Source organism: Copadichromis virginalis, linkage group LG7, assembly GCF_057382275.1.
Source record: "Copadichromis virginalis isolate Kocher_CV1m ecotype Utaka linkage group LG7, C_Virginalis_male_GT1.1, whole genome shotgun sequence".
Taxonomy (NCBI): Eukaryota; Metazoa; Chordata; class Actinopteri; order Cichliformes; family Cichlidae; genus Copadichromis; species Copadichromis virginalis.
Genome location: NC_140624.1, coordinates 61,389,931 through 61,411,215, shown reverse-complemented (window position 1 = coordinate 61,411,215; position 21,285 = coordinate 61,389,931). Strand labels below are relative to the sequence as shown.

Here is a 21,285-nt window from a genome sequence, read left to right as displayed (position 1 = left end):
AAACCAAGATGACTATGAGCAAATTAAATTCTCTATCCTAATACGAAATATTATCATACGGCTGTTAAACATCATACCATGGTTTAAGGGCAAATCTGCGAACTGCTGCTAACCTAGTCCCTATGTAGTCAAAGGAGCTTGCAAAGAAAGCTTGCAAAGATGACCTGGATGACTGAGAACCTTCACAGACATAGTCCCTATGTAGGATATTTTATTGGTTATCTGTTGTACATGTAATCATTGTGAAGACACTGGTGGACTGAGAACCGATTTGCACCACGGCTGGTATTATTTCACAGCAAGACAATCCAAAAGCCTATATAAGCCCCCCAAAATACACAGCAGGCCCACCCTGAGCGATGAAAAGTTTATGGAGTTTGTGCTAACATTTGTAAAATCTAGTCTGTGATTTTCTCTTACTAACACAACATGCGCTTCCCTGACCGCAGGGCTCAGTGCACTTTTTGAAGGGGACAGAGCAAAATGGTTTGGAAAAAGCTCTAGTAGATACGCTCCTATAAAGTGGCATGCAGCACAATCAAAGCCGTAGATACATTCATTCTTGCATAGTTAGAGTAAAAGTAATAACCATTAGGATGAGTTAAGAATTCTCAGTCCTTCTCATAACTGATGGACATCAAGTTCACCAAGGTATCTGCTCTCCTGTAAAGTTCAGAAATGAGCCATGGTCCTTTTCAGTTAGCCCTCCAATCACAGACAACATGAAAGAAATACTATCCTCGGGACTCAGTGGAGCCTGGAAAGAGATGGAGAGAACAGAAAAGCAAATGAAACACACGCTTCTGTCATGATCCCAGGTCTGTTCTCAGGGTATTTGTGTGTTTTTGAGTGTTATTCAAATTAATTCTTGTTTATTATAAGGCTAGGTCTCTCTTTGGGTCTCTTTTATAACATCTACATTTTCAGGTTTCACGTCTTTTACTTAGCATTTTCAGTCTTTAGTTCACAGTTTGAGTTTCTATTTGTATTAGAGTTTATTTGATTCCTCAGTGTCTCCCTCCATCTTATTGTCCTGAGTTAAGTTCACTCAGATTTACTTTATAAGTTTCTATTTTACTTCACTAATCACACTCTTTGTGTATTGTTTGTAGTTTAACCTCCTCATTTACCTTGACTGTGCTCAGCTGTGTTTAGCTTCTCTTACGTTTCTGCTCTCCTCATTACTTCATGTTTATTTTTAGCCCCAGTTTGCCTGTGTTCTTTGTTGCATCATAATGTGTTTTAACCATCCATCCATCCATCTTCTTCCGCTTATCCGGGGCTGGGTCGCGGGGGCAGCAGCCCAAGCAGAAAAGCCCACCTCCTCCAGCTTGTCTGGGGGAACACCATGGCATTCCCAGGCCAGCCGAGAGATATAATCTCTCCAGCGTGTCCTGGATCTGCCCCGGGATATGCTGGCAACTGTTGCTTTTATTTTTGTGCGTTTTGTATTTTGTATTTTACACTCTTTTGGGGTTTTTTTTGTTAAACCAATAGGCTTTTGTTATTTTGGATCTGGACTTGGTATAGTTACAAGCAGCAGCTTATATTTGAGTCCTTTTAACTACTATAGTCCAATCCATGACATGTTTTTACACACACACACACACACACACACACACACACACACACACACACACACACACACACACACACACACACACACACACCATTTACGGTATATATCACAGTGGTATAGCCCGTTCATAAGTCCAATGCATTCTCTCTTCCTTCCTCATCAATTATGCGTATCTTAAAGTCATTCAGAGCAGGCCCTTACCTCTGACCCCCCCATGTCAGTGCGTACCCAGCCAGGGTGTATAGCCATACAGAGAATCCCATCTGGCTCTAGGTCTACAGCCATGCAGCGACTAACCATGTTTAGTGCACTCTAAAATGACAAGCACAAACAGATTACCATGAAACACAAAGAAAATGAATTTCACCTTGACCCCTCTTTTCATACTCACATCACAGTACAGTTAACCCAAGTTAAGTGATGTCCCTTAGCAGTCCGTTACTTTTTATTATGCAGTATTCTCTAATAACTCTTCTTTCCTTTAACCTGGAAGTTGCTGGGAGCTCCTGCTAGCTGCTAATAGCCAATAATTACTGTTCTGAATGTTTTGTGCAACTCCACATGGTCCACACACCTATAACAGCAATATTAATGCGAAATACTCACAGCTTAAATAAACTGTAATTATTCTTTAAATCACAGTAACAATACCTTGGATGTCCTGTAGGGGTACCATTTGAAGTTGTTGGCCCTCTCACCCCAAGTGAGCTCCACAGAGCCCAGCAGTGAGGTCATGTTAATAACCGCTGCCCTCTGGATTCCCATTGTAGCTGAGCCTCCTGCCCCTCCTCTGGATGCAGCTTTTTTTAGAAGAGGCAGATAAGCCTGGCAGAAAAAAGAAGACACACACATTATAGCTGGAAGCAGCAATAAAGTCACAGTTTATGAATGGTTTAAAATTATTTAAAAAAACATGCTGATTATTATACTTTTAACATTTTAAATATGAACTTGTCAGACTGACACATTTCACACTGTATGTCTTTAGAGATGACGCTAGTGCTGCCCTCTGGTGGCAGCATTTCCATGGAGTGGGCAAAAAGCCACAATTCTCCACACACACTTTTTCAATTCTCTCAAACTTTACTGATGCTACTGAAATATTCTGCTTTTATTTAATTATTATTTTTTACTTTAAAAAAAATCAAAACAAAAAAAGAAAAAAGCAAAAATCAACAAGTTGAAGCAGAGATCAACGATGGGTCTCCAAAAAAAACTAATAATACAGTCAGACAGCTTCAAACTGCTTGATTCTCCACAAAGCAACTGTTTAAAAACAAGCATTTTTAGGACAAATGAGAGATACACCCTTTTAGGGTTTTTATAGGTTAAAACAAGTTTTTCCTCAAATTACTGATTAATCATTCAGTCATTAAAACTCTCTGGAAGAAACAAAAAACAAACAAAGACCTAAGATGACATTTTCAGTTTTGTTACAATCTGAAGTGTAATTATCTCCCAAAACCTGCAGAGAGGGCCGAGAAGCAGTTGTCTGCTCTAAAGTGTGTGATGTAGTGTTGATTTAAAACCACATTTACAACTTTGCAGACGGTGATTATAGAAGACGTCCGGGCAGCAATTTGGCCTTGCACAGTTGCAGAAAGGGCTCTTTAACAGAAGCAAACTGTGTGTCAGGAACAATCTGCCATGCTTCTGATCAGTGCCTGAGTTTTACCAGCACAGGAGGCTTACTCTGTAGTCCACCCTAAAATCAGCGGCCGACAAAATAATTGACTTTTAATTAATATTTATGGCATTCAGTCTGCCCCAGACAACAGGGTTTTGTTACTTCTGTCCATCAAGGTCGTGTCTTTATGTTGGCTTCCAGCACTGAGGAAATGAAACACTCATGGGTCCTGCTTGCGGCGACTGAGGAAAACAGAACGCTGCACTCTTTTCTTTTGGTTATTTCACTGTCTGATGATGCAAGATGTTCCAAATAAAACTTTTTTAGAGCTACTAAGTAGCTGATTCAAAGCACAGAAGGTGGCAAGAGGCACACAATATATAAATAAAATTTACCTTAGTGATCATTAGAGGAGCCACAGTGTTGGTGTGGAAGTTTTCTATCATCATCTCGGCGGTAACAGAATGAAAGTCGGCCACCACGTTGATGCCCGCATTGTTGATCAGGCAGTTCAGACCTTCTTCTTGCACCAGCTTGCTCACCTCTTCTACAGACTTCTCTATGCTCTCCTGGTTCACTACGTCTAGTAAAGAGACATAAACTAATCAAAGCTGAAAAAAAAAATCATGCAACACTCGCAGCAACAAGAAATTGGGGGCTAAAGAACCATAAAAGGACAAGGTGATCATGAAATGTGGCTCAGATCTTAAATACAATGAATTGCATTAAGCCATGTGTTTGGCTGATAAGATATTTACAATAACAAGCAGTTCAATGGGTGTATCTAAAAAAGTGGCCGATGGCCTGTCATAAAGACTGTGACTTTGTGTTTTAATTTTTCCTAAATTTTTTCTGTCTAAACACAGAAAACAATGTTCTTCTCAGTCTTACCCAAAGTGATTATGTGGATGTTGGGATGCTTCTCCGCCAGTTCTTGAAGTTCCTGTAGGTCAAAAGCACAGTTGGATAGTGGTGAGGGAGGATGTCTTGATCCTGTTTCTTTCTTTTTTTTTTTTTTTGCCTGTCCCGTTTGGCTCTTTTGCCATCAGAATTGTTGTGTAAAGGCGAAGAAAGATGCCCAACGGATTTACTTTACCAAATTGACCATCCCAGCCTTGCCGTAATGGTCCATTTGATTCACCTTTTATTGTTTATTTTATTTTCATTTGCTGAATACGGGACAGACTTGACTGGGGGAAAGAAGGGGAGAAAGAAAGAGGGAAAGAAAAACAGCTGAGAAGAGGGACGGGGGAGAAGGGCAAAAACCAAAAACCAACAGAATAAGCAGAAAAAAAAATGCATATATCGATCACCTGGATCACCTGCTGAGAAAGAAAAAAGAAAACAAGCAGAAGAAAACGAGAGTAATAGAATAAACAACATCACAATGATATATGGGAATATGACAGTAAATACTAAATATTAAACATTATTGTGCAGCACATAAGATCAACAGAACACAGTGTGCTTTGAGGTAGGAGCCAAAAAGGGTGTAGTTTGTGTGTGTGATCACCCGTGTGTACACCTGTGAGCATGGACGCACTTGTTTTTTTTTTTTTAAAAGGTTCCTTCATGTAATGATCTGCTAGAGGGTGTGGGGGGGCCACAGCCCCGTCCTCCAGGGCATGAAGCAGGTATGGAGGAGATCAAAACTCCATTCATCCAGAGGCCCCCAGAACACAAGAGACCAAGGAAGACCAACAGAGGGGCAGCCGCGCCACTGTCCCAGAAGGAGCTGAGGAGAGTCCCAGATGAGGGGTCACTCAGCAGCCGTGGAGCAGAAGCCAGGGGGGTTGCAGTGACGCGCCCGTGAGCTCCGCCGGCAGCCAGCTGTGCCTGAGTGACCGAGCCCCAGGCCGAGGGGCCGGGGGCACCCCACCCCTGAAGTGGCCCGAGCGAGCCCCAGGCTCCAGGCCCCGATAAGCGGCCGCCAAGGAGTGAGCCGGAGTATACCTGGACGCCCATCCCCGGACACAAAGAACCACCAACGCACCGATGTCTGAGGGAGTCCGCCACCGGCAGGGGAAGTGGTGGGGGGAGATAGGCCTCCAAACCTTGGAGGGCCTGAGATGTCCCCAGAGAGGTGGCGTCTGATACCCAACCTGACATATAGACACAGACATACAGGCACACATAGATACAAACATCCATTCCCACCCTTATGCTCTCATATGCACTTACTCCACACTCAACCAACGTGGAGACAGACATGAAGAGACGCTGTACACACGATCACACTCCCCAAGCGTACTCTACGAACCGGGTCTAGGTACCCTTGCCCCTGGAGGGGGGAACTGCACCCAGACCCAGGTGGTGTTACCCTTTTCCCTGCGGTGGGGAGAAGCAGACCGCCCCGACTCCGCAGCAGCAGGGAGGCCCCACACTCCAGACGGCCAACTCCTCCTCCTAGCCCCCCACTCCAGCAGGCCGCAGAGAACGGGGGTGAGAGAAGACTCCAAACCTCCCTCCACCCGCTCATTGTAGTGTTGATGCATGTGTGGATCCTGTTTATTTCTAAATAAATAAAATGGTAAATGGCCTGTATTTGTATAGCGCTTTACTAGTCCCTAAGGACCCCAAAGCGCTTCACACAACCAGTCATCCACCCATTCACACACACATTCACACACTGGTTAACATTTCTATGTTAACTGAGGGGCGTACTACAAACCAAGCTCACGATAGCCAGGGTCTGTTTGTGTTAGCTGCCTCAAGAAAACCTTACCGGCTGTGCATATTTTCTGATGCAAAAGACCAATTTCCAATTATTAGCGGCACTTACAGCAATGTGACAAATACACAGGTTGTTTATGCAAATTGCATTTCTTCCTCAGAAAATCCATAATCACACTCAGAGCATATTGTCAAGAAAAGTGAAAATGTATAAATTTCAAACCACCACCTTTGTGACATTTAAAATTCAGACTCAACATGACTTGCTAAATTATAAATCCTGCTTCATAGTACAGCCCTCTGGTGACCATCAGTGTTTGCTCAAAGGAGGAGAATAACTGGCCAGTCTACTTTTTTCCTTACTTGAATGTCAACATGTTTGCCTTGTCAGTGGAGTGTTGTTTGAACATGTCACCTAAAAGAAATTTTGCTGTATTTTTAATGCTGCATAAAGACACAAAGGCTGCTGATAGGATAAGGATACAAAAGCATAATGACAAGTAACACAATGCGAGATCCCAACCAGACTAGCTCTCTCTCACGCACAGATTCCACTATAACATACAGGCCACTGTAATTTCCGATTATGTTACCCATGTATACTGAGATTGTTTTATATTAACAAACTCCAAAAATTTAGCTAAAAATAAAATAGAATTTAATTCACGTGGTAAGGACCCTACAATAAAATAAACAAAACCCCAACAACCAGAAGATGCCTTTTGGGCGTGCACTTAGCAACAGTGGGAAGGAAAAGCAGACTTTTAACAGGAAGACAGGGAGCCATCAGCCATGACCATTTTGGGGTCAAAATTACCATGACATTCACGCCCATGATAGGTGTATGGAAACTTCCAGGATGATCTTTTACTCAAACACTTTAAACATGGATCAGCGCTGGCGGAAACAAATCTTTATTTAGCCTTTATCCTACACATGACAATGTTTGAAATAATCTTAAATTTAACACATCTTTATTAAGAACATATTTTAATTTAAATTGTGGGTTTTTAAAGAAAAGATCAATATAGTGTACATCACTTTTTTCTTATAGTTTTACTAAAATATGACATCTTGTTCAATAAATACCTAACCTCTTCTTTTACTTTACGAATAAGTTGTAAAACTTATACGAAATGTTCATTTTTAGCGGTTTTTTTTTAACCAATTCATACTTTTTGGAAGATATTTTTCTATTTCTATTTTTTTTTTAACGAAGGGGGGGAATTATTCCGTTTCAACGTGTTATATTCACGCGTCTGCACAGATGAGTCAAATACGCATGCGCCGACGGATTACTTAAATGCGACCAAAGCGACATTCACTGAAATACGAAGAATCGCTGTTTGACTATTCTCGGGAGTTAACATACACACTTGTATTATCCAAATAGCTGTCTTTGGAGTGGTCCATCAGCTTTATTCCATTATTGCTACGCCATCAATGCGCACACCGAGTTTCGTGTTGGTGTTTACCTGTGCGTTACCAGGGTTTCTGCACGTGGCTATTATCTTTCCAGGTGAAAACTGTCCACTTGCCAGACTGTCCACTAACTGCAGCCCGAGGCCCCGGCTGGCTCCAGTAATCAGCACAGAGCCGCATTTTTTAAAATTCATAGCAGCACTCATGGCGGACTGTATATGTCCCTGTGCGCGAGCTCTTAGATAATCTGCAGGCGTCACGCGACTCCTCCAGCAGGGGGAAGGCTTGCTCTACTGGGGCTTGCGCTTCTTCTTCTTCGTCTAGTTTCATTAAATTGCCATCCTTGTAAGTTTCATTACTGCCTCCTTCTGGTTTTAGTTCTTCATTGCAGCCCACTGTTGTCACATAATTGCTGCTGTTACTTCAGTTGCTCTAAAAACTTAAATATGCAAAAAGTCACGCATGGCTCCACTCTCTTCTCTGCCCACAGTTTTTGGACACTTGATATTTCTCTAAACCTGTAAGTTACTGTAATTATTTGTAAACTTTTAATGACTGACTATTTTCTACTCTACCCCAGTTCTTCAACATCACCTCAAATCAGCAGTTAGACAGCTGAAAGTTGGACACAGTTTGGTGTTCTGCCAGGACAATGATCTCAAACACAAATCAAAACCGGTTCATTCTCCGGTTCAGATCATTAACAAGCTCTCCCGTGTAGTTTTGGGGTGATTCGCCAACTTTCTCATGATCATTTTCATCCATGAGCCAAGATCCTTTTGTAGGAGCTCCAGATCAAGGGCGACAGACAGCTTTGTGCAGGTCTACGATTTTGTTCCTGGTGTCCTCTGATGACAGCTCTTTGGTCTTGCCCATGGTGTAGGAGAGGGTGGAAAAGAAGAAATTGATTCTGTAGACAGGTGTGCTTTATACACATAACAAATTGAGATCAGGAATATCTGTAATTGATTAACTGACTGCAATCACTAATCTGTGGGAGCTAGAATTCTGTTTGGGTTGTAGGGGATCAAATACTTATTTCACGTATTGACATGCAAATCAATTTATAGCTTTGAGATTTGGGGTTGATGTTTTGTCTCTCTCCATTAAAATGAGATGATTTATTTCTTTGTAAGTGAGAAAACTTCCAAATTCAGCAGGGGCAACAAATAATTATTTCCCTCACTGTATGTAAATCTCTGGCAACTAAAAATGTGATGTCTTCCCTGAATTAATTCCTGGCTGTTGTAATGGTTGACAGTGCTAACAGTGACTCATTCCACAGAGTATTTCATTTTCTTCTGCTTTTCTACCCTATAATGGTAGCAGGAATGTATATAGCTTAACAGCACAAACACTCAAATAAGCTGATATTCTCCTACAAATGCCTGCCTGCTTCAAGTCCTCTACCATGATCCCTGTCCCCAAGAAACCAAGGATCACTGAACTAAATGACTACAGACCCGTGGCTCTGACATCTGTGGTCATGAAGTCATTTGAGTGCCTGGTTCTCTCCTACCTCAAGACCCTCACGGCCCCCCTCTTGGACCCCCTGCAGTTTGCATACACAGCCAACAGGTCTGTAGACAACACTATCAACATGGCTCTACACTTCATCCTGCAGCATCTGGACTCCCCAGGAACCTACGCCAGGATCCTGTTTGTGGACTTCAGCTCTGCCTTCAACACCATCCTTCCAGACCATCTCCAAGGCAAGCTTTCCCAGGTGAATGTGCCTGATCCCATCTGCCGGTGGAACACTGACTTCCTGATGGACAGGAAGCAGCATGTGAGGCTGGGAAAGAATGTCTCGGACTCCTGGACCATCCTCACCGGCTCCCCTCAGGGCTGTGTTCTTTCTCCTCTGCTCTTCTCCCTGTACACCAACTGCTGCACCTCCACCCACCAGTCTGTCAAGCTAATCAAGTTTGCATAAAACACCACCGTTATAGGACTCATCTCGGACGGGGATGAGTCTGCCTACAGGAGGGAGGTTGAACGTCTGGTGTCCTGGTGCAGCCACAACAACCTGGTGCTGAATGCCCAGAAGACAGTGGAGATTATTGTGGACTTCAGGAAGCACACAGCTCCACTCCCCCCCATCATCCTGACTGACACCCCCATCACCTCTGTGGACTCATTCCACTTCCTGGGTACCACCATCTCCCAGGACCTGAAGTGGGAGCCCACCATCACCTCCGTCATTAAGAAAGCCCAGCAGAGGATGTACTTCCTGAGGCAGCTGAAGAAATTCAACCTGCCAACACGGACAATGATGCAATTTTACACCGCAATCATCGAGTCCATCCTCACCTCCTCCATCACCGTGTGGTGCGCTGGAGCCACTATCAGGGACAAACAGAGACTGCAGCGTGTTGTGCGCTCTGCTGAGAAGGTGATTGGCTGCAGACTCCCATCTCTGCAGGACCTGTACACCTACAGGACACTGGGGTGTGCAGCTCGGATCACAGCTGACCCTTCTCACCCTGGACACAGTCTGTTTGACCTGCTCCCCTCAGGCAGGAGGCTCCGGTCCATTCGCACCAGAACCTCTCGCCATAAGAACAGTTTCTTCCCCTCTGCTGTTGGACACATGAACAATAACCGTATGACTGTACCCGCCACTAACACATGACCCTACGCTGTGTTCACTGCATCATTCCATGTTTGGCACTGATCACCACCTGCAGTCATGTATATAACTATCTACTTAGCACTTTTAATTCTTATTTTTATGTCTATTTAAGCGTTATATGACAGTATGTTTGCACTAAGTACCGCAGCAATTTCCTAATGTTGTAAACCTGCTCAACATTTGGCAATAAAACCCTTTCTGATTCTGATTCTGAAATGCCAGTGTGGCCACTGTGTACAATACCTGAGACTTTGACCAAGAATAACCTCACAAACAGAGTCTGGTAGTAGTTGGAAAAATAAAATAGAGGCGTCAACACTGCAGACAATGAAATTAATAAATAGGGGGGCCCCTTTAACTTTCATTGCTATGAAGCTCTGGATTGAACAGTTCCACAATTCACTGTGCAGAAAGCCCCAAACAGCTGTGTTTGCAGCAGAGTCATCTTTACTTAAGCAGCAAAGTGCATTTCTCAATGAAAGCTAATAATCCATAAGTTCAGGGATCATAGAGGAAAAACAAACACAGTTCTGGGTTTTATTTAATAATTTTTAAGTTAAAAAAAGAGCAAGAATATTAAACTATGGAAATCGAGGTGCAGGAGTGGGGAGGAAATAAGAGTTTGTCCCAAGTCTCTGCTTTATTTTGATTGTTATAATAGACAGAAGTGCAGGTAAAAGCATAAAATAATTAATGCTGGTTAAATGTTTTAGGAAAATGTATTGCAATCAGTCACTACCTTTTTGATCCACACATATCTAAAATCTTTGTATCTTCCCTGCGATCCTTTGCCTTCAGTTTTGCTCTGTGTAAGGGGAGTAGACTCACCCATTTATGGCACACAGGTTCTGTGTAATCAGTTCAAAGAACTTTGTCGCAGAAATCTGCTGGTTTCTTTTTCTGGCTTGTCATATTTTGGTGAAACTGGTCATATTCTTTCCTGGTAAACTCACCTATAATATATTAGTTTCATGACAGGAGTTTTACTATTACCAGTTTTGTTTTTTGTTTTTTTTTAATCTTATAAGAATCATATTCTCATTTACATTTGGTTTGTTCACCTCTTTTCTTCTCATATTGATAAGACTGCTACACCTAAATGAAAACTTTTGGACATCATTTTTGTACTTGAACCACACACACCGGCAAAAAAACACCCAATAACCAAACATAACAAGTGCCAAATTACTTCTGCTAGGCAGAAGGGCTGTATTTCACTTATGTGCAGTGATAGAAACCCAAGAAAAGGCAAAGAAAGTCCAGAGACTCTGGTTATGAGATAAAGTTAGCAATACTCATATGTAAAGTAGCAATGACATGCTTACATTTGTTAATTGCCCCTTGGGGATAAATAAAGTCTTTCTGATTCTGATTACATTGTAGACCAGGGCCCATGAGAGAATAGCAGAAATATCCAAACTTGCGTACACCATACAAACTCATTGTCCCTGCTATGTAACTTGCCTGCTAGGTGGTCTAATGACACATATTCCAGTGAGTAATTCCGTCTGCTGCCATTGAGTTTTAGATGGGGCCATATCCGTGATCCTAAAGGACACACTTCCTTACACAGAACATTAAAAGCCTGTAGAGCTGCTTTCCAAACTTCCCTCTGATTTTGTCATTCGCCATTCCAAGTAGAATACACACTGGATTACATTCAGTGTCAGTAGAAAAGATCTTATCTGGTTCATACTTTATAACCCATTACTATATTTCGAACTGAAAGTGCTGAAGCACATTCAAAAATAAGAAAAATGTGCAACATTTTGCAAACACTTACATGTCTGCCTAGTTTATACTAAATTATTTACAACAACACTGAAGCTAAAATGAAGGTAAATTAGTTTTCTCTCAGAACTACCAATAGTTTTTCATTAGTTTGATGTGAAGCTGGGAGGGGAGGGAGGGAGAGCCTTCAGTTTTCAGGCCCCTCTTCTACAGGGAGTGCAGAATTATTAGGCAAATGAGTATTTTGTCCACATCATCCTCTTCATGCATGTTGTCTTACTCCAAGCTGTATAGGCTCGAAAGCCTACTACCAATTAAGCATATTAGGTGATGTGCATCTCTGTAATGAGAAGGGGTGTGGTCTAATGACATCAACACCCTATATCAGGTGTGCATAATTATTAGGCAACTTCCTTTCCTTTGGCAAAATGGGTCAAAAGAAGGACTTGACAGGCTCAGAAAAGTCAAAAATAGTGAGATATCTTGCAGAGGGATGCAGCAGTCTCAACATTGCAAAGCTTCTGAAGCGTGATCATCAAACAATCAAGCGTTTCATTCAAAATAGTCAACAGGGTCGCAAGAAGCGTGTGGAAAAACCAAGGCGCAAAATAACTGCCCATGAACTGAGAAAAGTCGAGCGTGCAGCTGCCAAGATGCCACTTGCCACCAGTTTGGCCATATTTCAGAGCTGCAACATCACTGGAGTGCCCAAAAGCACAAGGTGTGCAATACTCAGAGACATGGCCAAGGTAAGAAAGGCTGAAAGACGACCACCACTGAACAAGACACACAAGCTGAAACGTCAAGACTGGGCCAAGAAATATCTCAAGACTGGTGTTTCTAAGGTTTTATGGACTGATGAAATGAGAGTGAGTCTTGATGGGCCAGATGGATGGGCCCGTGGCTGGATTGGTAAAGGGCAGAGAGCTCCAGTCCGACTCAGACGCCAGCAAGGTGGAGGTGGAGTACTGGTTTGGGCTGGTATCATCAAAGATGAGCTTGTGGGGCCTTTTCGGGTTGAGGATGGAGTCAAGCTCAACTCCCAGTCCTACTGCCAGTTTCTGGAAGACACCTTCTTCAAGCAGTGGTACAGGAAGAAGTCTGCATCCTTCAAGAAAAACATGATTTTCATGCAGGACAATGCTCCATCACACGCGTCCAAGTACTCCACAGCGTGGCTGGCAAGAAAGGGTATAAAAGAAGAAAAACTAATGACATGGCCACCTTGTTCACCTGATCTGAACCCCATTGAGAACCTGTGGTCCATCATCAAATGTGAGATTTACAAGGAGGGAAAACAGTACACCTCTCTGAACAGTGTCTGGGAGGCTGTGGTTGCTGCTGCACGCAATGTTGACGGTGAACAGATCAAAACACTGACAGAATCCATGGATGGCAGGCTTTTGAGTGTCCTTGCAAAGAAAGGTGGCTATATTGGTCGCTGATTTGTTTTTCTTTTGTTTTTGAATGTCAGAAATGTATATTTGTGAATGTGGAGATGTTATATTGGTTTCACTGGTAAAAATAAATAATTGAAATGGGTATATATTTGTTTTTTGTTAAGCTGCCTAATAATTATGCACAGTAATAGTCACCTGCACACACAGATATCCCCCTAAAATAGCTAAAACTAAAAACAAACTAAAAACTACTTCCACAAACATTCAGCTTTGATATTAATGAGTTTTTTGGGTTCATTGAGGACATGGTTGTTATTCAATAATAAAATTATTCCTCAAAAATACAACTTGCCTAATAATTCTGGACTCCCTGTATGGAACCAGCTTCCAGTTTGGATTTGGGAGACAGACACTATCTCTACTTTTAAGATTAGGCGAAAACTTTCTTTTTTGCTAAAGTATATTGTTAGAGATGGATCAGGTGACCCTGAATCCTCCCTTAGTTATGCTGCAATAGGTGTAGGCTGCTGGGGGACTCCCATCATGCATTGAGTTTTTCCTTTTCACTCACCGTTCTCACTCACTATGTGTTAATAGACTTCTCTGCATTCAATCATACTTGTCATTGATCTCTCTCTCTTCCATCGCATGCCTCCTGTTTTCCTTCTCTCACTCCAACCGGTCGGAGCAGATGGCTCCGCCCCTCCCTGTGCCTGGTTCTTTCTTCCTGTTAAAAGGGAGTTTTTCCTTCCCACTGTCGCCAAAGTGCTTGCTCATAGGGGGTCATATGATTGTTGGTTTTTTTCTCTGTATGTATTATTGTAGGGTCTACCTTACAATATAAAGCACCTTGAGGCGACCGTTGTTGTGATTTGGCGCTATATGAATAAAATTGAATTGAATTACCTACAGTACAATAACTAGTGCCTTTATAAAAGAAATAGTGACAAAGCAAAAAAAGACACTGCCTAGCATATGCATTAATTTGCTCTGATGAACATGCATTCACACTTGAATGCTTATTAAAGCCAGTAGCTGTTAATGTGTTTCCTTCTACTTTCTCAAATTTACTGGAATCTACACAAGGTGAAAGGAGTGCCATCTAAGAAGCTAATATTAATCACATTTAAGGGAATTTGATTCTACTGATGCAGTCAAAATATATGATTAGATAGTCTGGCCTTCATGAATACTAAATTTATAAAGGGGACTTACTCTTTGCATTCATTTCGTTTTCAAATATTGAAGCTAAGATGGAGGCGCAGCGATAAGGGTGACAGCACAGCTGATGGAGCTTATGCAGTCACAGCACACAGATGGTTTCTCTGGCAGCTTCCTAAGTCCAGATTTTCTTAAAGCTTCTGGTGCTTGGGAGCGGCAGATACTCTGGGTCTGCTCCAGGGTCAGTTAATTTGGAATTTGGCTGCTATGCCTCCATTTACAGACACATTACTTTGGCACCAAGCGCACAGTGCAAGTGATGAGGTAGTGGTACAATGTGTGGTGCAGAGATTTGCTCGTGGAACTGGAGAGTGTTAAGTGGCTTGCCTAAGCACACACAATAGTGCTAAAGACAAGACAACAGCAAGTTAATGGCTTATATTGCAGTTGGTCTGCCTGGTAATCAGGGACAAAGCAGAGGGACATGCAGAACATGGTGTTTCCATTTTTCTGGTTCTACTGCAACTTTACACATTTACAGACTCTAAGAAAAAACCTCTGGTAATGAATGACACAGTCCATGTCCACCAGAGTTGTATTACTTAAAACAGCTGCCTCTGAGCTATGCTGACTATATGAATGACCAGACAGTACTCTAATTATAGTTAGTGGACTTCAAATATTGAAAAATAAAAAATTTAGGACCACCCTCAAAACCCTCATCAGAAATGCATCAGAGTGTTTTAATTTCATTAAAAAAAAAGATGGCAAAGTGACACAAAGGCACTGGATGTGAATGTGATAACCTGGCCGTGTGGCTTTAGGGCCAATAGCTCAGTGCAAGGCTCTCTTTAAAGTTTTAGACTTTAATATGTTCAAGAATCTGAGCATGAAAAGAAAAACCTTAATGTAGTCAAACTTTTCAACTCAATCTACAGTTTAATTCACCGTGAAATTTCTGACAAAAACGCAGGTCAGGTATTTTGAATCATCCGATACAGGTGGCATTTATAACTCTTTTGAAAGCTCCGTGACATGCAGTGCTCAGGCTGTTTACTAAAGGCTCTTATATCTAAGAAGTATAGAAGCATAGGTTTGCAAAGTTGCATCTGACAACAGGACAAACAACTGGACGTCTGGAACAATGTCTTTGGACATTCAAGACCAAAATGGAGTGCAGCATGTGATGCAAAAAATCAGAAACAGCACCAAAGTATTCTAGAGGTGAATGTGAGATCATTTGTCCAACAGCTAAAGCTTGTCCAAAATTAGGTAATGCCTCAGGAAAGCAACACTGTAGAAAAGGGTGAACTCAAATGTCTGTACAATGACGTGAGAGATTGATAACATTATACAGAGAGCAATTACTTCAAGTTCTTGCTGCTAAATGTGGTTCTACTAACTACCAAATCATAAAGTCTACTTTCACATGACTGTATCGAATGAAATGTCAGCATGTAAAAAGGGGCTGAACAGCATTAATTTCCACGTTAACAACAGACACAGTGGGCTAAAGAGCTGCATATATTACAAATAAGGATTTGGTAGAAACAAAAAAACTAAAGCTAAAGTTGAAAATAAACAAAGCTAAAAAATATAAAATAAACGAACCTCTGAAACAGTCAAAAGGAATGATAACACATGTATTTTCTATTCACAGATTATTTATAGTTTTGATTGATTGAGTTTTGCTTTTGATTTAAAAAACCCATAACATCTTTATCAGTGACCTCTAGCATGGTTAGTTGGATTTAAATCTTTTAAGCCAAAATCTTACTTATTTACAGTTATAGGAGAAGCTCCACATTTATCATACAGATGTGTGTCAGGTGTTGGGAACATTACTTTCAGGAGAGACATTCATGAGCTATTTTTACCAAATAAATCTCTGTTTGAGCCTCAGAATTAAGTTGCTGCATCCTATTAAGTAAATTGGATCATCAGTATAACTAATTGGTGTAAATCAATAAAATCCTTTAACATGAGGCACTACACTGTAGTTGGCACATACTGATTTGTTAACCCTGCATAGACAAGAAATCTGTTCAGGGTGCACCCGGCTGTTTTACAGCTACAATATCATGTTAACAATGTAAAAAACCACAATAAAGATAAATAAAATTGAAAATAAACAAAAGAAAACAATAAGACCTCTGGCTTTTGTGAATAATTTATTTGAAAACACTCATCTATATAAAGACTAACATGTCAGCTCAGCACAAAACTGGGTTTAATGAACTGAGAAATGAATGTGAAAGGACAATTCTCCCAGTGACATGTAGCTGCATGTCATTTCACCAGCCTGCTTTTGATAATAATTTGAATCCTACAGACCAAAACCTGCACATTTTTCCCCCAATGAGAAATTGCCTATTTAATCATAAAGAGCAGTAACCACTTATCATAATTATAACTTTATTGTAACATCATTATAACATTTTGTAGCAGTTTTCCCCCCAGTTGGTGAGTCAGCCAGTAAAGAGCTGACGCATGGCTCAGGAGTGTATCTCCCATCAGTAACTTATGTCTGTTTTTGAATGTGTGCATGTGTGATTGATGTGTTTATGTGCACACAATAGATGACTCCAATCATGCTAGTGCCTGGGTGTAACACAAGAGTCTAGGTTGGAACATCCATTCTCAATCACTTATTTAATTCACATGAGCTATATTTAAAGACATCATAAATAAAATAACAGGGTTTCTTTCATCAATGAATAAATCATGACTTTTATCCTCCTATATTTTCCTATTTCTTACTCTTCTGTAAAACATAGTTGGCTGCCTTGGTCTTCATTACAATGGTTTATCACAGTCGGCTAGACGTATGAAAGAGTGTGTTTACATGCACTGCAGTATCCTTTTGTTATTCAGTCTGCTCAGCTGTTCACTTATTGAGTTTGTTCAGTAGCTGGAAAAAATGGCATTCTCCCTTGCATTCAAAGGACTAAACATGACACAAGATTCAGCAGTGTTTAGTATCCTGAGGGAAATGCACTTGGCTAGAACAAGGCAGAAAATAGTGCAGGTTACCGAACAACATGTTATGATTCTGAAACAAAAGAAATCCCGGCATTTTAGGAAATCATGTTATATATCATGTTCCCAAATGAGAATATTAACAAATGGACTGATGAATTTATAATTTGGAATTATCCATTTGATTTAAAAATGTATGGCTCAATAAAGTCTCCCATCTAAGATGGAGTATCATGTTTTATCTCACACTGACAGCACCAGTGTGCTCTCTGACTGAAATTAAACATATGGGTTAAGGCAAAGCACTGAAGTTGCTTTCCATAGATTGGCTCTTTCACACAACTTTAATATTACTTTTGTTACTAGATATCAATGTTAAACTATTTGCCTATTATCTCATTTCTCAGTTTTTTGCATATTTGTTAAACTTAAATCTTTAATATCATTAGAATTTTTTTATATTAGTCAATTGTACAACAAATAAATACAAAATGCATTTTTTAAATCGTGATTTTATTCATTATTGGGAATAAAGCTATCCAAGCCTACCTGGTCTTACATGAAATTAAGTAATTCCGCCTCCTGGTTAAATCATGAATTAACTGTGATTCATTTTTTGGAAAGTGAAGGTCAATTTCACGAGCTACACCCAGGCCTAGGTGAAGTAAGCTAAAGATATCAAAAAACAAATTCTACATTCTACAATCTAAAGAAACAGCTGAGAAACAAAGGCATTTAAATCTATCAGTCTAGAGAGGGTTACAAGGCAATTTCTAAGACTTTGGGACTTCTGTGAACCACAGTGAGAGCCAGTATACACTAATGGAGAAAATGACAGTGTCTTCTAAAATTACTCCAGAAGCACATCAGTGACTCATCCAGGAGATTACAAAAGAACCCAGAACAACATCTGAAGAACTCCCAGCCTCACTTGTCTCATTTAAGGTCAGTGTTCATGATTCAACAGTTAGAAAGACACAGGGTAAAAATGACATCCACGGGGACTCCTGACCAAAAGAACACAAATGCTCGTCTCACATTTGCCCAAAAATATCTTGATGATCCAAAAGAGTTTGGGGGAAAATATTCTGTGGACCGAGGAGAGAAAATGTTTGCTTTTTGGAAGGTTTATGCCATGTTATATCTGGCATAAACCTGAAACAGCATTTCATAAAAAGCACATCATACCAACAGTCAGACATTATATTATACTAATCATTTTAACATTATATTAATCTGAAACACACCAGCAGGTCTACCTCTGAAAAGTTTTTATTACTGTTACGGTATTTGTACACAGAAATCATTTAATTTTTCTCACTGAAATATGATACAGATGGACCAATTAGCAGATAGCTCTCCCAAAACTGTCAACATTATCTCATGGTCCTTGGGAGAAAAGTTGTTATGTAAATCTCATCAAGGCACACAAACCCCATCTTACGATGAAGATGGGATTTAAAGCTGTGACAAAAAAACAAAAAAACCCCAAAAAACCTATGTAAAAGGAGTAAACAAAATAAAAGGTCATGCCACAGTGGCAATCTGTTATATGCTCTTTATGGTGATGTCATGTAGCTATTCTTGTAAATCTACTATTTAAGCTCAGCTTTAACTAGCACCTGGGTTGCCTCTCTGGGAATTACAAATGACTGATGATGCACTGATATGATTAAAAACAAGTGGAAAAGTAAGAAGACGTCATGGTAGAAACTATAATGCAACACACTGTAAAGTAAAACCTTTATAAAACAATGAGCTGAACGGCCAGAAATCATATTCTCATCACAAAAATATATATTTACATTTACCTTTTGTTGTCAGATAAGAAGGTTGTGTCATTTTAATTTGCAATTTCGTTTTCATCTCTTTTTTAGCTGAAGAGTAAAGTTCATTCTGCGTGTGCCTGAGAACAGTCTGATTTTAGATGTAAAATCTACTCCCAGATGGTGGCAGAAGGAAGTACTTAGAGACTGTACCCAGGGATTGTAGATACATCCTGCCTTCTGCGTTGTCTTCAGCTCAGTCTCTTCCTGCAGGTTTAAACTAAATTCCAGTGTTTAGGCAAAAGGTACCAAAAAACGCAAAGATGATGTCTTTGTTTTGGATTATTTACACAATCCTGGCAAGGGACTTATGTTGTTCAACCTTTCATCTTCCTGAAGTTGTGATTTTAATTAGATAGGGCTTCCAAGTTAAAGACTAGTGCAAAGGAATTTAAGGAGAGAAATGTGCTGCTTTCAGCTTTTGTGAGGACTGCAGGGATACACCTGTGTGCAGTGGCGGTCTTAGCCTGTTTGGCGCCCTGGGCGAAAACTTCCTCTGCCATTATCCAATAACAAATCTGCTTACCTGTTTCTTTTGCTCGTTTCTCCTCCTTCTCTTTTCTCGTTTTTCTAAACTGAGGAGCTGATGGCTTTGAACTTTTCTAGTCCATCTTGGTTTTAATTTTGCACTCCAGTATGAACACCCATCCCCCAACCCAAGGATCACCACAACATAACCTAATAGACCTACACCTTAGTTCACAGATTCACTTTGTCTAAGGTGTATTTCTGGGATTTCACACAACCCAGGATTCAAATCATGAATCCATAATGGGCTTGGATTTACAACATTATGAATGAAATGTGCTCTATTTGGAAGCAGCTCTCCCCCCCTTTCAACGGCTTGTGTGTGAGACTTTAAATCAACAAACTGTAAATTATAATTTTTAAATTGTTATTGATCCGTTTACCCCTCGTCCTAAAGCGTATATTTATTTTCTTACTCTTCTTAGAGAACCGGCTCTTTCTGTCACGGTCCTGGGTCTCCTGACCCAGCGTTTTTAGTTCTTTGTGATTTTTGTATTATTGTACTTGTGTGTGATTTATTCTATGGCTTCTAGTTTTGATCCCTTGCCCTTCATGTCTCTCTGTGTCCCCTCTGTTCTGTGTAATTGTGTGTCTTTGCATGTTTGAGTTTCTTGTTTTCTGTCACTCTGCATTGTGCATTATGTTCTCATGGTTGGTTTTTTGTTACTCTCTCTAGTCTAGTCTCTTGTGTTCCCAGCTGAGTATTTCCCTGTGTATTTTGGTTCTTAGACCTCTGTCTTATGGTTTATGTCTCTGTATTTCTTAGTTGTTGTCTCCACTGTGTCAAGTTCGCGTCTCTGTGTGATACTTCCTGTTTTACTTTGATGGTCCGTGTCTCATGTGAATGCGTCCTGCTTTGCTTGTCTCGTCAGTCCTGATTTCTCCCAGCTGTGCCCTCCTGTGTCTCATTCCCCTCGTTACTTCCCAGTGTATTTAAACCCTGTGTTTCTCTGAGCCAGTGTCGCGTCGTCCCTCGCGTGTGGATCTCCCTGTGTGTCTCTCTGTGAGTTTTCCAAGTTCCCAGTTTAGATTAGTTTGTATGTTTTTTTCCCTGCCAGTAAATAAAGCTGAGTTTTGAGTTCACCTCCCTGAGTCTGTGAGTCCTGCGCTTTGGGTCCAACTCCTGCCTGCCGCACAGCGATTCATGACACTTTCGGATCTTTCGGCTTGGCTCACTAAAAAGAGCCGGCTCTTTCGACTCCGAACCGGATCTTCAGGTTGTTTTGTTGCTTTAATTGATTTATTATTAACAATAATATAAAATATGCACAAAAGGAATTACTAATGTTAAAAGTGGTTTTATTTATATATGTTTATATATAAATATATGTGGTGGCCCCCAGAGACAAAACACGTACAAACTCCAAAACGCATTTCTAGCGTTAACTGAACTTCCAAAACAGAGCTACTTGATCACTTAAATTACACAATTGAAAGCATGTGTGTATTGTTTGTGTATTTATACACAAGCACTCATATATATTCAAATAATTAAAAATTGTGGATCTCCCTTTGGGGTTTGATGGCACTCTGCATGGAACTAGACAGGCATCCTGGACATGCAGCTGACAAGTCTTCAGTAGCTGTGTGATACTATCATACCAATATGGACCATCATCTAAGAGGGTTGGTTCCAGTACCTGGTCAAATATATACTGTGAAGAATTAAAGACATTTTGAAGGCAAAAAGGGCTTCCAACCTGCTACTAGTAAGGTGTACCTTC

At 40.7% G+C, this 21,285-nt stretch overlaps 1 protein-coding gene across 2 annotated transcripts; it reads right to left on the bottom strand.

The window, feature by feature from the left end:
- Window positions 1-196: 196 nt before the first annotated feature.
- LOC146706426 (uncharacterized) lies at window positions 197-7,601 on the bottom strand. 2 transcript variants are annotated; one of them, XM_085464588.1, is made up of 6 exons: window positions 7,355-7,598; window positions 4,098-4,149; window positions 3,602-3,789; window positions 2,231-2,404; window positions 1,781-1,891; window positions 197-757 (listed from the first exon to the last, which is right to left on the bottom strand). In XM_085464588.1, the coding sequence occupies exons 1-6, from the start codon at window positions 7,505-7,507 to the stop codon at window positions 644-646; spliced, it is 792 nt and encodes a 263-aa protein (XP_085320714.1). In that variant the 5' UTR covers window positions 7,508-7,598; the 3' UTR covers window positions 197-643. The 2 variants fall into 2 exon arrangements, with proteins under 2 accessions (XP_085320714.1, XP_085320715.1); XM_085464589.1 differs by lacking the exons at window positions 197-757; window positions 1,781-1,891 and adding an exon at window positions 1,972-2,153 and having other exon boundaries at window positions 7,355-7,601.
- Window positions 7,602-21,285: the final 13,684 nt, after the last annotated feature.

Excerpts from the sequence above, each read along its gene's own strand:
- LOC146706426 (XM_085464588.1), bottom strand. The coding sequence starts at position 7,507 with ATGAGTGCTGCTATGAATTTTAAAAAATGCGGCTCTGTGCTGATTACT. Across the intron at positions 1,892-2,230 it reads ACCCCTACAGGACATCCAAG|AGTGCACTAAACATGGTTAG; the intron begins GTATTGTTACTG and ends TTGTCATTTTAG. Across the intron at positions 758-1,780 it reads CTGACATGGGGGGGTCAGAG|GCTCCACTGAGTCCCGAGGA; the intron begins GTAAGGGCCTGC and ends ATCTCTTTCCAG.